The sequence below is a fragment of the Pan paniscus genome, chromosome 4 (assembly GCF_029289425.2).
Source record: "Pan paniscus chromosome 4, NHGRI_mPanPan1-v2.0_pri, whole genome shotgun sequence".
NCBI lineage: Eukaryota > Metazoa > Chordata > Mammalia > Primates > Hominidae > Pan > Pan paniscus.
This window is the reverse complement of record NC_073253.2, coordinates 35,252,194-35,268,775: the sequence shown is the minus strand read 5'-3', so window position 1 is coordinate 35,268,775 and position 16,582 is coordinate 35,252,194. Positions and strand designations below refer to the sequence as shown.

General features: G+C 41.2%; 1 protein-coding gene across 2 annotated transcripts in view; it reads left to right on the top strand.

Annotated features, from left to right (window-relative positions):
• The window catches only part of THBS4 (thrombospondin 4), a 97,809-nt gene that overhangs the window by 47,040 nt on the left and 34,187 nt on the right, over positions 1 to 16,582 (top strand). For both annotated transcript variants that reach the window (XM_034959894.3, XM_008975796.5), the window contains one exon: positions 1,734 to 1,937. In XM_034959894.3, coding sequence (XP_034815785.1) covers positions 1,919 to 1,937 — 19 coding nt within the window. In that variant the 5' untranslated portion in view covers positions 1,734 to 1,918. The remainder of the gene's footprint in view (positions 1 to 1,733; positions 1,938 to 16,582) is intronic.

The following is a 16,582-nucleotide window of genomic DNA, read 5'->3' as shown; positions in this document are numbered from 1 at the left end:
CATGAACATCTTTTCACATCTGTAAGTATTCAGCTACATTTTAAAACTAGGTAGTATTCTGCTTTTTGGAAGAATCAAAATGTATTTAGCCAGGGTTATAATATAGAACCCTTAAGTTGTTTTTGGTTTTGATATTGTAAATAATAATTTATTGAACAAGTGCAAGTGTCACAGGATGCTTTGGGATGATTTTAACCATCCCCTCAATCTCAGCCAAGCCCTTCTCTTTTTTTTTGCTAAGGACAGTTAATGTTTTCATAGCAAAATGCTATACCAACAGAGCTCAGGTTTACCTCTTTTCCAATTAGATTTTCATCTAATTCTTTCCTAAATAGAAATTCTAGAATTACCACTAGTGTCTAATATTCTTGTACCTAAATCATTTACCATGTTATCCATTATTTCCCTAGGATAAATTCCCATAAGCAGAATTGCTAGATCAAGGAGCACATATGTTTTAGGGCCTTTGATACTGTTGTTTAAACTGTCTTCAAAATGTTTATACTAGTTTAAATGTTACACAGTGGTACAGAGAGTGCCCATTTCCCTGAACCCTCACAAACAGTTGAGTACTGTTGTATTTACTAATTTTCCAATTCAATGGTGAAAACAATACGTTATTGTTTAAGTTAGCAACTCCTGCATCATTAGATAAATACATGAACATTTATTTATATACTTAATGGTCATTGTAATTCTTTTTATGTAAATTGCCTTTTCATATTCCTTGCCCATTTTTCTATTAAGATGCTTATCATTTTATTGATTTGTAAGAACTCTTTATCAATTGTCAATATTACCCATTTAATAACCAGATTATTATATCCAAGAGACAGCTGTAGGTGCTGAAGTTTCTGCAGCCTATGGAATTGTTCAAATGATATTTGCATCTGCTAATAGATATACTAAATAACTTCCACTGAGTATTACCCAAATTTGGCCTTTGCCTTTTAAATAACTCTGGGCATACTCTCTCATAGCTTTCATAAATATTACAGAGTTTGTGAGAGAAAGTACTGCTTGCTTGATCAAAAGCAACTTATACAAATGCAGATTCTGATTTTTGTAGACCAATTCTATCAGTCAAGATACAGTCAAGAGACAGAAACCACATCATTTTGTTTTGTTTTGTTTCCACATTGGGATTTTTTTAAACAGAGAAATGTTGGAGAATTGTAAAGGCACAAAGGGAACACTTAGGTCTCACAAAGGTGGCAAATCACTTTCTACCAGCACATCTACCACCATAGCCATGTTTTCTGCTGCATTTCTTGTCATTTGTCACTGACCAGGAAAACACAATTGGCTCTGGTCCTGGAGGTGCCTATGGGACTCCGTGACAGAAATTCACTGCTTGGGGACATCAGTAAAGCAATGGCTTGGATGCTTTCACCAATCCCCCTTGTACTTTAAGCCTTTAGTACTTTTCCTGGTGGGCATTTTCAGAGCTACTTGTTCAGCCAAACCCAATTTTGTGTTTGCAAGTTCAGTCCTCTCTCTTGAGGGCTACACCCAGTGATGAATATTGTGCTGTATTTCTTCTGGCTCAAATGACCAGCCACTATAAAAGTGACAGGGAAGAACTGGTGAGTTTGGCAATACGGAAAAGGGATTACAAGATTAGTTTACATTACTCTGTAGCTTACTGTCAAATTGCCCCCCCCAACAAAGAAACCCTGTTTTCCCCAAAATTGAATCTTTCACTTATACCCCTTCTTCTCCCTTCTTCCCAGTCTTTGACCTTCTCCCATCTTCCAGTCAGAGGCTAAACCCAGGCGCTCTGCTGCCAGTCCTGACAGACCCCGCCCTGAATGATCTCTATGTGATTTCCACCTTCAAGCTGCAGACTAAAAGTTCAGCCACCATCTTCGGTCTTTACTCTTCAACTGACAACAGTAAATATTTTGAATTTACTGTGATGGGACGCTTAAACAAAGGTAAGCAAATTTGCTGAAATTATTTTCTTAAAAATCTCCTTTTTCTATTCCAGGATTAGGGGTATACTGTCTTTGAGATGGTTTCCTTGTACAATTATATTCTCACTCACTAGTCATTTCAGTTTTTAATACTGAATTCTTCTTACTGTACATTTACCTATATTGGCAGGGGGGTGGGGGGCGGTTCAGGAAGAAAGTGACATTGGGAGAAAAAAAGAATTGCTGTGACCAAGATGCTTTTTGACATTGTCTCATCCTCATGTTATTCTGAATCCAGTTCTGGAACAGAGAGGACAAGGGACAATTCAGCCATTATCTTAGGCAGCTCAGGCTGCTATAACAAAATACCATAGACTTTGTGGCTTAAACAATAGACATTTACATCTCACAGTTCTAGACAGTGGTAAGTCTAAGATCATGGTGCCATCTCAGTCCATTTTGTGTTGCTATAAAAGACTGCCGGAGACTGGGTAATTTATAAAGAAAAGAGATTTATTTAGCTCACAGTCCTGCAGGCTGGAAGTTCAAGGGCATGGCCCTGGCTTCTGACAAGGACTTTCTTGTGTCACAACGTGGTGGAGAAGGTCAAAGAGGGAGCAGACACATGGGAAGAGGGGAAAACCTGAGGGGCATCCTAGCTTTATAATAACCCACTCTCTCAAGAACTAATCCATTCCCTTGAGAACTAATCCATTTTCACAAGAGCTGAAACTCACTGTCTCGAGAACAGCACCAAGCCATTCATGAGAGATCCAACCCCATAATTCATATGCCTCCCACAAGGCCCTACCTCCCAACACCGCCACACTGGGGACCAAATTTCAGCACGAGTTTTGACAGGGACAGACATACCATATCCAAACCATACCACCCGCAGATTTGGCTCCTCGTAAGGGCCCAGTTCCTGGATTGTAGATGGCCATCTTTTTATTGTGTCCTCACATGATGAAGACAGACAGCAAGCTCTCTTGTGTCTCTTCTTATAAGGTCACTATTCCCATCATGAGGGCCACACCCTCAGCACCTCATCTAAACCTAATCATCTCCCAAAAGCCCCACCTCCAAATACCATCACACTGGAGATTAGGAGTTCAGTATATGAATTTGATGGGGCGGGAGGAAGGGGACAGATACAAACATTTAGCCCATGACAGCCACCCCATACTATTCTTATGTTCCCTTTGAAGCCAGTGCTCAGTAGACCTAGCTCCTAGCTCCTTAAGCACCTACCTGGCCGTGATGGAAAGAATATACCTCAACCAGTAGAACAGGATGAATAGGGCTCTTTTCTCCCTGTGCGTGCCAATTTACACAGGCCTGTCACTGGTTTGATCCCTCTGCTGTCATTTGTTTTGTTGCCGCAGTGAGTTACTATAAGCACTGAGAAGTGAGTCCCAAAGAAAATGGTCACTATTTTTCATTGCCTTCTCCTCCACTCCTTCCCCGGGGGACAACACCTGTTCCTGTTTATTAAGGAATGTGACAGATGCGTGTTCCTGCTGCTTCATGCATTTAATAAAATAGGAGGGCTGGTTCTTCTGGCTGGGTTTTATGTTTATTTCAGTTTGCTTTACAAAGTAGACACTTCCTAGTGCTTCAAACTCTCTCTTAGATTATATTTGTGATTGTACACTTAAATCTGCAGGCATTAGGAAATGAAAGAAGTTTCTAATTCTTAACTTTCTTAGGACTCTAAAGTTAAAAGTATAAAGGAATGGGACTTTAACCCCTTCTTTTCTGTCAGATTCCAACGTGCTTCTTGCCTGCTTCCACGCTACTCCCAAGTCTGCTTTCTCTGTATGTGCCTCACAGCCTGTCAGGGACCTTGAGGAGGTGTCAGATAATAAAGTGAGTCTGAGGACATGGCCACCAGATGGGTCAACCATTCCTGTCCCCCTTTCCCCATCTTCAGCCCTAATGAGGGGGGATTCTGCCCATGTCTCTGCCTTGAATCAAACAGCCCCATTTTGCCTAGCATCTGTTGAAGGAACTGCTCATCTTCTGACAACCCAGCTACTCAGTTTGTGATCATAAAAATCACCGTTCTTCATCTGTGGATCAGCAGCTTCTCCTAACCTGTCTATTTCAGAGGCATTGCAAAGATTTTTCTTTTGGTTCATCCAGCTTAATGGCCAGAAGTTCCTCTGCAGAGTAAAAAACTGCTCCAAGCTTTTGCCCTCACTGCCTCTCACCCTCTATTTCTAAATTGGCCAGTATGTGTGAGCCCATTGTGGAAAGTCTGTGTTGCTGGGAAACACAAGGAAGCAACTTCCCCTGAACTGATCCTTTCAGTTTGTGTAGACAAGAGTAACACTGGATTTAATGGGCAGTAGGTAGAGGGTAAGGGGATCGTTAGTATGTTTCCTCTGAAGAATCACCAGTAATGTGAGTCAGCTGTAAATACCAGTTGATCAAATATTTTAGGGGCTGTAATCCCAGCACTTTGGGAGGCTGAGGCAGGCAGATCACCTGAGTTCAGGAGTTTGAGAACAGCATGGCCAACATGGAGAAACCCCGTCTCTACTAAAAATACAAAAAGTAGCCGGGCATGGCAGTGTGTGCCTATAGTCACAGCTACTCGAGAGGCTGAGACAGGAGAATCACTTGAACCCAGGAGGCAGAGGTTGCAGTGAGCTGAGATTGTGCCGCTGCACTCCACACTTCAGCCTGGGTGACAGAGCGAGACTCTGTCTCAAAAGAAAAAAAAAATTAGAGGAAAAGATGAAAGGGTTGAGATGAAGAACTGAAAGATGAACATCTCCCTACCCTCCAACCTATTAGGAAAGATAAATTGTTCTTAGAAACTATGGGGGCAGAAGGAGTCCTGGAAGAATCTAGAAATGAGAATTCTCATAAGGCAAAGAGGGATTTATGCTGTTATTAGAGCTTGAAGAGTTGAAGAATGACACAGAGAAGTTGTTTCACCGGAGCAGTCGGAAAAAAATACGAAGATTTGCCAGCAGTGGTGAATATAAAAGTTTCAGGAAAGAGAAGTCCATTCTGACTGGAACAATAAAAAGAAGTCACTGGGTCCATCAGATCCAAGGAAAAGACAGAGCCTGTGGTTGAGACTCCCCACTGCAGTGTTCAGTGGTGGCCATGCTGACTTGACATAATTCTCTCCACAACCCTCCATAAATTATCTACCTGGACATGGTAGGCTCCAGACAGCATTCATCTGGCCAAGGTTCAGCTGATCTCCTCTTTTGCTGATTTGCGTGGAAAACGGTGAAACAGAAGAAATCCAAGTGGATCTCTACTGACTTAAAACACCTGAGTAGGAAATAAAACACACCCTTCCCTCCATTAAAGCCCAGGACTGGGAGATGAAGGAGGGTGACTACACAGCATCAAAGAGCAGAATTTGGTCATCTGGGCCTCATATGACCTCCTGAAGCAAATTAAAATGTAGCTAATGAAGACTGCAAAGAAAGAGTTTGCCACTGAGCTCTCTGCTTCTACTCTCACCCTCTCCAAGTCAGCCTACCCCAGGCCACTTCATTACTGTTCACAAACATAATTTGGATCAAGATACATCTGACCTCTGAGACCTCTAGTGGCCCCCTTTCCAAACTGAATAATGTACCCATGTCTCAGCGAGGCATTCGGGGCTTCCACTCTGCATGGCCCCAAGCAGCCTTTCCAGTTTATCCCTCATTCCAACCTCCATGCAGCCTGAGCTTCACCAAGATAGGCTGTTGCCATTCCTTGGGGCCGCGCATGCTGCCTCTCCTCCATCCTTTTGTTCCTGCTCTCTGCTCCCTCGACACATATCCTGCCTCACCTCTCGACACCCAAATCCTACACATTCAAGACCCATCTCCAGCTCCTTCTGATATTCTTTCTAATATGACTTTGTACCTCTTAAGGAAGACATTCATCTTAGCTCACCTTGTACTTGAATTACTTCTAGGTCTTTTCTCCATTTGGTTGGGAGCTCCCTTGAGACAGGGACTATACAGCCCTTATCTTTGCATCTGCTGCAGCACCTAGCAAGGTGCCTTGTACATAGAAGTAGTTCATGGATAGATTGAAAAGAATAAATGGAGGCTGAGAAGAGTAGACTTGTTTGTGAAAAATGACATACACCATTGTGAAATTCTGGGATTCCACAATATCTGACACATAGTAGGTAATTTAAAAAAATTATTTATTTATTTATTGAGACAGAGTCTTGCTCTGTCACCCAGGCTGGAGTGCAGTCGCTAGATCTTGGCTCACTGCAGCCTCTGCCTCCTAGGTTCAACTGATTCTCCTGCCTCAGCCTCCCAAGTAGCTGGAACTACATGTGCACACCACTACGCCCAGCTAATTTTTCTATTTTTTTAGTAGAGATGGGGTTTTGCCATATTGGCCAGGCTGGTCTCGAACTCCTGGCCTCAAGTGATCCTCCTGTCTCGGCCTCCTAAATTGCTGGGCTTACAGGTCTGAGCCACCACACTCAGCCAAAAAAAGATTTTTTTTTTTTAATGAATAAATGTTGAAGGGCTTTTGGAATAGGATGTAAGAGGATACAGGTAGTATTTCTGGTAGAAGTGATCTGCCAGGTTATGAGTAATACAGCCTTTAAATCTTGATAGAAATAAGCATCCTGCAGAAACCACCTGGCTGGATAGAAGATATGGCTGATGCTCTTCTAGTATCTGGCGTAAAGACAACTTTCCAATTTGTATCCTGAGTTTGAGTCACAAACTGCATCACCATGAATACATCTCTGAATCTCTCTTAGCCCTGGTTGATTGCCTATAAAATGGGGATAATAATAGCTACTTCACAGGCTGGTTGCAAGAACTGAATTATATAAGGTATAATAACTTTCTTCAGACTATGAGGCTTAATAAAATTTTCATACTCTTAAACAGTATTAGAGACAGATTTCCACTATTTAGGCAACTGTTTTCTAATGATGATGGTTTGGTGAACTCTTGGCTTGCCTTGATGACAATTTCACCTTTCAGAAAAAGAAACACAAGAACTGCTTCTTCAGTCTTAGTATGATTGTCTCAGAACAACTTGGTGCTGTGAAGTGAAGGAAACCCAAAGTGTTTGCTGTAATGACCAGAGAGTGTCAGTGAAACTCCTTAGCCTAAGGATAGGACATGTCAAATAGTTCAGAGTAGTGGTTCTGAAGCTTGCAAGCTAAAGAGAAATATAGATTAAGAGAGATGGTAGAGCTTAAAAAATAAAATTTTAGACACAATAATAAGTGGAAAAAATGAGGGGCCTCAAACATTAATAATAATATTTATGGAGTCTTTTTTTTTTTTTTTTTTGAGACGGAGTTTTGCTCTTGTTGCCCAGGTTGGAGTGCAATGGCGCGATCTAGGCTCACTGCAACCTCCGCCTCCCGGGTTCAAGTGATTCTCCTGCCTCAGCCTCCCAATTAGCTGGGATTACAGGCATGCGCCACCAGACCCAGCTAATTTTTGTATTTTTAGTAGAGACAGGGTTTCTCCATGTTGGTCAGGCTGGTCTCAAACTCCCGACCTCAGATGATCTGCCTGCTTCGGCCTCCCAAAGTACTGGGATTACAGCCGTGAGCAACCATGCCCGGCCCTATGGAGTCTTTTTAATGTACCAGGACTGTGTTAAAAGCTCAAAGCCTATTTCCCCTTTTAACTTTCACAATATTCCTATGACATGCCCTTGAATTAGCTTAATTTTAAAGTGGTCATGTGCAGAAGATGGAAAGAATTTTAAAATTTGACACAAAACTATAATAATTAGGACAAAAAAGCTAAAACCTAATTGAGTCAAAGTTGGTGATTCACACAAAAGATAATAAAATGGATGTTTTTAGCCATGTTCAGAATAAGATATGGAAGATATGGAAGAAATAAGCCTACCTCCTGGAATAGGTAATGGGAGATTAACAGGTGATAGAGGTAAGTCATAGATGGCTCTTTTGTTTCTGTCTTACCCATCAAGGGGAGTGTTCTTCAAATTGTCAAGAACAGTTAAAAGAAAACAAAAATCCAAGCTAGATGAGGAGATAGCAGAAAAACGCCCACTCTCTTTAGTGAGATTAACTATTCAGGTGCAGATGAATTACACATTGGGATATTTAGTGAAGAAAGTCATAGTGGAGCCACTGTTAGTTCATTTAGAAATCATGGAGAACAGAAAGGTCCTAAAAGACAGGACAGGCAAATGTTTCCATTTTTATAAAGAAGGGAAGGGTGGATTCTGAAAACCACAGGCTACTGAAATTTAGGACAGAGCTCCAGAGGGTTATATGATTATTCATGTATTTTGGGATTGCCTAGAAAAGAAATCTGGGATTTTTTTTAAGACAAAGTGGATTTACTAAGAATAAATCATGCCAAACTTTTTTTTTTCAGTAAAGTTTCAAAGCTGATAGATTAAAAAAACATGCTGTGAGCATAATGTATCTGACTTCAGAAAAGAATTGGATGAAGTCGCTTATCATACCTTTCTAAATAATATAAAAAAGAACGAGCTAGGTAATAGTACCGCTAGGGGTTGATAAGTCCCCTATATATAGATATAGCAATCTATATCTATATCTATATATATCTATATATAGATATAGCAAATTATCTAGTGGTTTTTGACAGGGCTCTGTCTTGGGTATTGAACTGTCCAACATGTCAGTGACTTGAGCAAAGACAGCATTTTATCGTGTTTGCAATTCAAAGCTAGAAAAGAGTTGAACATGTTGGATACTATCATTCATATTTACAAAGTCCTACCAGATAATACAATGGGCCAAAATCAATCAGATGAAATTTAACAAGAATAAATGTAAAGCTATCGACTAGGAGTGAAAAGCAAATTGCAGAAGTTCAGGATGTGAGACATCTGTCCTAAGAGTTCTCTAATCAACAACAAATCCTAATCAGTGTTGAGGATAGTGCCTGACACATAATGGATACTCAAAAATATTTGCCGAATGAATGAATGAACAGATACTGTGATGCAACTGTTTATAAAAAGCTCCTTACATTTTAGGTTTCATTAGTGCATACATATGGCCAGGTTAAGGAAGCTAAGAGTCCCACTGTACTCTTAATTGTCCAGGCCACATCTAATACTGTGTCTAGTCCTGGACACATTTCACAGGGACACTGTCAAGTCAAAGATTACCTTGAAAAGAGTCACCAAAAGAGCACCTATCTGGACCCCGTTTTTTTGTTTTGTTTGGTTTTGTTTTTTTGTTTTTTGTTTTTACCACATTTAAGTAGAAAAGTTAAAGGAACTAGAGAAATGAAGGAGCCAGACAGAAGACATGAAAAATATGAAAATTGCCTTACAATATTTGAAAAAAGAGCTAGGTGCCGTGGCTCATGCCTGTAATCCCAGCACTTTGGGAGTCTGAGGCAGGAGTATCACTTGAGTCCACACATTCAAGACCAGTCTGGGTAAAAAATTAAGAATAATTTTTTTTTTTTTTTTTTTTTTTTGAGACAGAGTCTCACCCTGTTGCCCAGGCTGGAGTGCAATGGCGCGACCTCAGCTCACTGCAACTTCCACCTCCCAGGTTCAAGCGATTCTCCTGCCTCAGCCTCCTGAGTAGCTGGGGTTACAGGCAGGCGCCACCACACCCGCCTAATTTTTTTTGTTGTTGTCATTATCCTTAGTAGAGATGGGGTTTCACCATGTTGGCCAGGCTGGTCTCAAACTCCTGACCATGTGATCCACCCACATCGGCCTCCCAAAGTGCTGGGATTACAGGCATGAGCCACCGCGCCCAGCCAAAAATACATTTTTAAAAAAATTAGCCTGGCTCGGTGGTACATGCCTGTAGTTCCAGCTACTCAGGAGGCTGTGGCAGGAGGATCACTTGAGCCCAGGAGTTTGAGGCAGCAGTGAGCCGTGATCATGCCACTGCACTCCAGCCTGGGCAACAGGGCAAGCTCTTGTTTCAAAAAAATAAAAATAATTAAAAATAATTTTTAAATAATATTTGAAAAATGTCATTTGGAATGAAGATCAGACTAAATCTCTCTCTAGCTCTGAAGAGTAAAATTAGGATCCATTGGTAGAAGACAGAGGAAACAGATATTGGCTCTGTATTAGGAAAATCTTGGAGAGTGATCCAAAAGTGAAATGGACTTCTCTGCAAAGTAATGAGTTCCTTGTTACTGGAAATGTGCTGGTAGAGGCTGCACTTTTATTGAAGGAATTTGTGAAGTGAGATATTAAGCTGGATGACTTATAATGCTAATATTTTGTCATTCTACCAAGGCTAGAGAAGTTTCATAGGCACTTAAGAAATTGCTTTGCACCTCTTTCCTGTAACATGACCTTGGGCTTCTGTGCACACTCACTGCTTTGTTGTCTACTAGATAGTTGCATACTATGATGAATCTCATACTTTTTCAAAACACAAAGTCCTCTGCAGATGTTTAGCATAATTGCTGTGTTTCCTTTCACTAGATAGATGTGTGTGTGTGTGTGTGTGTGTGTGTGTGTGTGTGTGTATACTCTGTATACTTTACATTTATTCAAATTGCCATAAGAAAACTTTGAAACAGACTGCATTTATCACAACTAGGAGTCACCCAGAGTACTTTCAGAAAAAGCAATTTGCTGATTTACCTTTTGTATGTATTTCCAAAGCACTAAAGTTACAAAGACCTAGTGTATAGGGCATGAAGATAAATAAGCAAAGGCAAACAAGAATATCCATCACAAGAGACATTAATGTCAAGGAGGCAATTTTTAAATGTACAATTATTTAAAAAGAAGAGGAAAGGTTGACAATGATGGCTTCCATCATATGTTTAAAAGTGCCAAAGAGCAAAGCCATTTGCCAAACAAAGCAAAGAGCTCCAGACTACCTTTGTGAGTTTGCTGCCTGCAGGCCAGGCCACTCTGGACTCCTTTGCCCAAGCAGACAAAATATTATCATTTCCAGTTCTTTAAAGCTGGCACCCTGCTTCATAACTTTGACATTCAACATATCATAATATTTTTGACTACCAGGTCCACTTTTCAAAAAGCATCTTTTGAAAATTCTTTCTGAAGATAGCAATATTTCAAATCTTCATTGCCTGGGCTTGCTTTTTCATCTCCTGCCAGTCACTGAAATCGTATTTAATCAGACTGGGCTATGTGGTTCCTGTGTCCTGCTGGTCCCAAGCATGGAAATGTAGCTCTTGGACAGTGCCATAAAATCAGGCAATCCTGAGTAGCTGGGGTTACAGGCAGGCGCCACCACGCCCGCCTAATTTTTTTTGTTATTGTTGTTATCCTTAGTAGAGATGGGGTTTCACCATGTTGGCCAGGCTGGTCTCAAACTCCTGACCAAATTGTCAATTACACAAAGATGCCAAGTTTAGAGGGAAAGGATTTATATAACCAACAAAGTGTTCCACATTTTTAAAAAGACATAATTGTGAGTAATAAAAGTCAGAGTGGACACACTCTATTTTATCTATTTTTTTTCACTTCCCATAAGTAGTTGTAGTGGTGCCCTCAGATACTATGGGATGTGGGAAAATCAGTAAGATATAGACTTGGCAGCATGAAGGGACTTAAGGTGGTGGGAAGATTAGGGCCAGTCCTGGGATAAGGAGTTGAAACATTATTTAGAATCCACTAGGGAGTTATTGAAGGATTTCATTTGCTTGCTTGCTTTGAGGAGGCAATAACGATCAGAACAGTCCTATAAGAAGTTCAATCTCTCAGTCCAAAAAGTCCGTGCAGAAAGAGACCTAAAGTAGGAAGGGGAGACAGGAATCTAACAGAGCAGCCCAGAGGTGGAGCAGAGTCAGAGACACCGTTTGAGATCCGAGCACCCGCTGACTGACAGCCTTCAGTTCCAATCCAATCTGCATTGCATTCTGGGTACTAACCCTGCACAATAACCAGCTGCAATTGCCAAGAAAACCTGTGCAGCTGGTGGTGAGTGAAAACCGAGGATGTGAACTCAATGTGCTGCAGCTGAAGAAACAGAGTTGTACCTGGAACCACCCAGTGGGTTCACCTTGCCCACTGCCTACACAGAACCCATTTATCAAGATGGGGAATTGCAATGGAGAAAGGGTAATTCACGTAGAGCTGGCTGTGTGGGAGACCAGAGTTTTATTATTACTCAAATCAGTCTCCCCAAGCATTCAGGGATCAGAGTTTTTAAAGATAATTTTGCAGGTAGGGGCTTGGGAAGTGGGGAGTGCTGATTGGTCAGGCTGGAAATGAAATCATAGTGGGTCGAAGTTAGGTTTTCTTAACGTCTTCTGTTCCTGGGTGTGATGGCAGAAATGATTGGGCCACATTACTGGTCTGGGTGGTGTCAGCTGATACATCCAGTGCAGGGTCTGCAAAATATCTCAAGCACTGATGTTAGGCTTTACAATAGTGATGTTACCCCCAGTTTGGAGGTATTTGGGGAGCAATTTGGGGATTGCTCAGACTCTTGGAGCCAGAGGCTGCATGACCTCTAAACTGTAATTTCTAATCCTGTAGCTAATTTATTAGTCCTGCAAAGGCAGACTGGTCCCCAGGCAAGAAGGGGGTCTTCGGGAAAGGGCTGTTATCAATTTTGCTTCAGAGTCAAACCATCTACTGAATTCCTTCCCAAAGTTAGTTCGGCCCGTGCCCGGGAATGAACAAGGAAAGCTTAAGTGTTAGAAGCCAGATAGAGTCGGTTAGGTCTGATTTCTCTCACTGTCATAATTTCCTGAGTTATAATTTGGCAAAGACAGTTTCATACCCAGTGACTGTTTTCCTGAGTGCTTTCCAGGGTGGTGGCCAGGCAGAGGTGTGGTCGAGTCGGGAGGTGGGATGGTTCCAGCCTCAGGGGCCTGGCTTCTTCTTCCTTCCTGGAGGGACAAAATGGTCATCTTCCTCCTGCTGTAGTGTTTTCCCCTGCGTTTTGCTCCTTCTGCTATGTGTGGATGTGTTGGGATAAGATAGGGCAAGATGAGCACCGGGAAAGGGGGCTGGCAAGAGGAAGGGAACCCTGTCTGTTCTCTTCCCCTTCCCAGTGATGCTGCCTCTGGAGAAGGTGAGGAAAACTCGCACCCAACAGGCTGCAGGCTCCTGGGGCCAGAGCTTTCTGCTTTTTCCAGACTCCATATGACTGATGTGAAAACGTGGAGTTTCCTGAGCCTGCTTTCCCTCTGGGTAGTCTAACTGCTCTGATAATAAAATAAGTGTAGAGGCACTGAAGTAAAGAATTTGCAATAAAAAAGAAAATGAAAAATGGAAGCCATAAGAGAAATGAGTATTGGATCAAGTGTGAAGAATGGGAAATGTCAAGGCACTTGATAATTTTTCTGCTAACAAACAGACATTGTGAAGGTGGAAGTTTCCATGGTTTTCCTTGCCTGTGTTTTCTTTTGCTATTGTCATGAGATCTAGGGGCATGAGGGATTTGTCATTTGAGTGTTACATTGCAACAAAAAGCAAGGCAGAAGTACAGAATCCACTTAAATGAGAGTATGAACACAATAGGAGGTTTTGCTACCTGGAATTAGATGTTGAATTGCTGCTCTCTAAACTTTATTTTCTATATAAAAAGCTTTAAATACAATCATTTAATTATTCATTTAAAGTTTATATTAACAACATTTAGTGTGCATCTGCTATATGTAAAGTATCCCACTAGGTACTATTCATCAAATTAAACCCAGCTATTTAGTTATGAAAATAAACCATGGCCCACATACCCTGTGAAGCCCTGTTAAAAGCAGGCAACATGCCCAAGAAAATATGTTTCCTTTGAATTTCACAGAAATCTTAGTTTGAGGAAGAAAAATCAAGAGTTTTTGTTATAAGCCACTATGTGTATGCTCTGAAACAGTTAATGTAGCGAACAGAGGTAGTGGCCATAACTGAAATAAGGAGATAGTGAGTGAGTGTGTGTGTGACCTAATTCAAGTTTGGTGGTCCAAGTGGTATTTTTCTTGGCCTGTAAAAACTACAGGTATTTGCAAAACTGTTCTAAATAGTAATGTAATAGAAGTTTTTTAAAAATTGAGTTAGTGCATATGTTTGGACTCAATTTCTCCCTCTTTTGGTTACTATATATGGTTCTAATTTCCAGCTGTGCAGTTACTATTGTAAATTCTCAACATTAAAAAATTTTTCAGATACAAATTATTTTTATTGATACATAATTTTTACATATTTAAGGGGTACATGTGAAGAATTCTGTTCTATCCCAGATTAGAAATACCTTAGAATTTCTATTTGTGTCTATTTCCCTCCATTCCATTATTTTCTTCCTCTTCATACCACATTTATATACGTCTTACCATTTATTTATATTTATTTAATACTTTACTTCAGGAAACTTAGTATTGTTCTGGAATCAGAAAGCCCTTCTAGCTAGTCTGTCTTGCCAGGTCTTTCCGATTCTTCTCCCTCAAGAAGCAAGTGGTGGTGACCACGTCGACATAAGAGATTTCCCGTCTGACTCCTCCCACCATCTGTGTAGGTCACAGAACCTCACGCCAACTGGCTCTCTTCAGACTGTGGTCAACTGGAAAATCGAGTCAGATTTCAGAAGGGTGGGAAAATGAACCTAGAAAGTCTAATGTGGAGAAAGCCTTAAAATATATCCTTCATGTTCCACAGTAGTGATTATTTTCTTTGGCGATACTGCAACATAAATAGGTATTCTTGGCTAGTTCATCTCTGGGCGGCACCATCTTGGCATTTACACTCTACAGAAAAGGTACCTGAGGAGAAAGATGGTCCAAGTTACTTGCCACAAATCACACAGATTAACAGCAGCACAGTCTGGGTGTATATGTGTAATATATATCTTTTTATTATTTTTATATACAAGTAATGGTTGTTTCTTGTAGAAAAGTTAAAACAATGAAGATGAGCAGGAAGAAAAAAATACCATCCAAACACCCAGCAAATAACCATATTAATGTAGACATATTTTCTTCTAATCTTCTAGGTATGTATGTATACATATATGTACATATATATACACATGCACACTTTTTTCTAAACCCATATTGACCTATATCTCCTTTTTTTCTTAACAAAATACTGAGAATGTCTTTTTGTGTTTTTAATATTCAGCTATTCCATAGTATTCCATTTTATAATTATACTGTAATTTAAGTAGCCAGCCCTCTCCTTTTGGACATATATGTTGTGCCAAGTGTTGATTACAATAAGTATTTCTGAAATGAACATTCTCACCCATACATCTTGGTGCTGCTTTTTTTTTTTCTATAACCCAGGACAGTGCTGAAGTGCTTCTTTTTTGTTCTTTAATTTCCTCAGTTTTAGTTCCTAGAAGTGGCAATGCTGGGCTGTTGGGTTTACACATGTTTAAGGTTCTGATGCATGTGACTAAATTACCCTCCAGAAAAGTTCTGCTTTAAGTTCTACTTAAGGCTTTCCCACCCTGGGACAGCTGAAGACTGGCCAGAGCTTTGCAGCTGCAATGATGTGTTTACCACCTCCCTTATCCAGCAACATTTGCAATTAGCCTCCGACCTTGTTCCTGGGATTGTTTCCGGTGAAAATTAGCCATGCCTGGCTAATTTTTGTATTTTTAGTAGAGACAGGGTTTCACCATATTGGTCAGGCTGATCTTGAACTCCTGACCTCGTGATCTGCCCACCTCGGCCTCCCAAAGTGCTGGGTTTGGGAATGGTACCTGTGGATGCACCTAGAGGCGTGTTTAGACACTAGCTGAAATCACTTTGGTCTTTCTGGCAAACCTTAGCCAATGGGCTCCACTCACAAAGGGTCAGCTTCCAAGAGCAGATTTTAGCTCAGGGCCTCTTATGTTCAGGACAATAATGGAGTAAAAAAACAAGGCCGAAAACCAAAAGATATGTGGGCTTAAGCAGATATGTGAATAGCTACCCACATAGGAAAAACAAAACAAAACAAAACAAAAACAAAAACAGAAAATAAGATGGGAGTCCTTCTTTTACAACCATGGATACCTTTTCTTTTCTTTTTTTTTTTTTTGAGACAGGATCGCTCTTTTGCCCAGGCTGGAGTGCAGTGGTTCGATCATGGCTCACTGCAGCCTCAATCCCCCGGGCTCAAGCAATCCTCCACCTCAGTGTCCCAAGTAGCTGGGACTACAAGTATGTGCCACCACACCTGGCCTTTTTTTTTTTTTTTTTTGAAATGGAGCCTTGCTCTGTCACCCAGGCTGGAGTGCAGTGGTGTGATCTTGGCTCACTGCAACCTCCGCCTCCCAGGTTCAAGCAATTCTCCTGCCTCAGCCTCCTGAGTAGCTGGGACTATAGGCGAACACCACCATGCCTGGCTAATTTTTGTATTTTTAATAGAGACGGGGTTTCACCATATTGGTCAGGCTGGTCTTGAACTCCTGACCTCATGATCTGCCCACCTCGGCCTCCCAAAGTGCTGGGATTACAGGCGTGAGCCACCGCGCCCAGCCTGGCCAATTTTTTTAAATTTACTTTTTGTAGAGATGAGGTCTCACTATGTTGCCTAGGTTGATTTCAAACTCCTGAACTCAAGCGATTCCCCCACCTCGGCCTCCCAAAGTGCTCGGATTACAGGCATAAGCCTCTGTGCCCAGCCAATACCTCTTATTATCTAACTGAGCATTGTTAAATTCAGGGATGGGTTGCTGAGGGACGATATGACAGATTACACTCGATTTGATGTGTGCTGACTAAGGCCTGTGCATGCCTAGCATTGCTTTAGTCATGGAATGAACCACA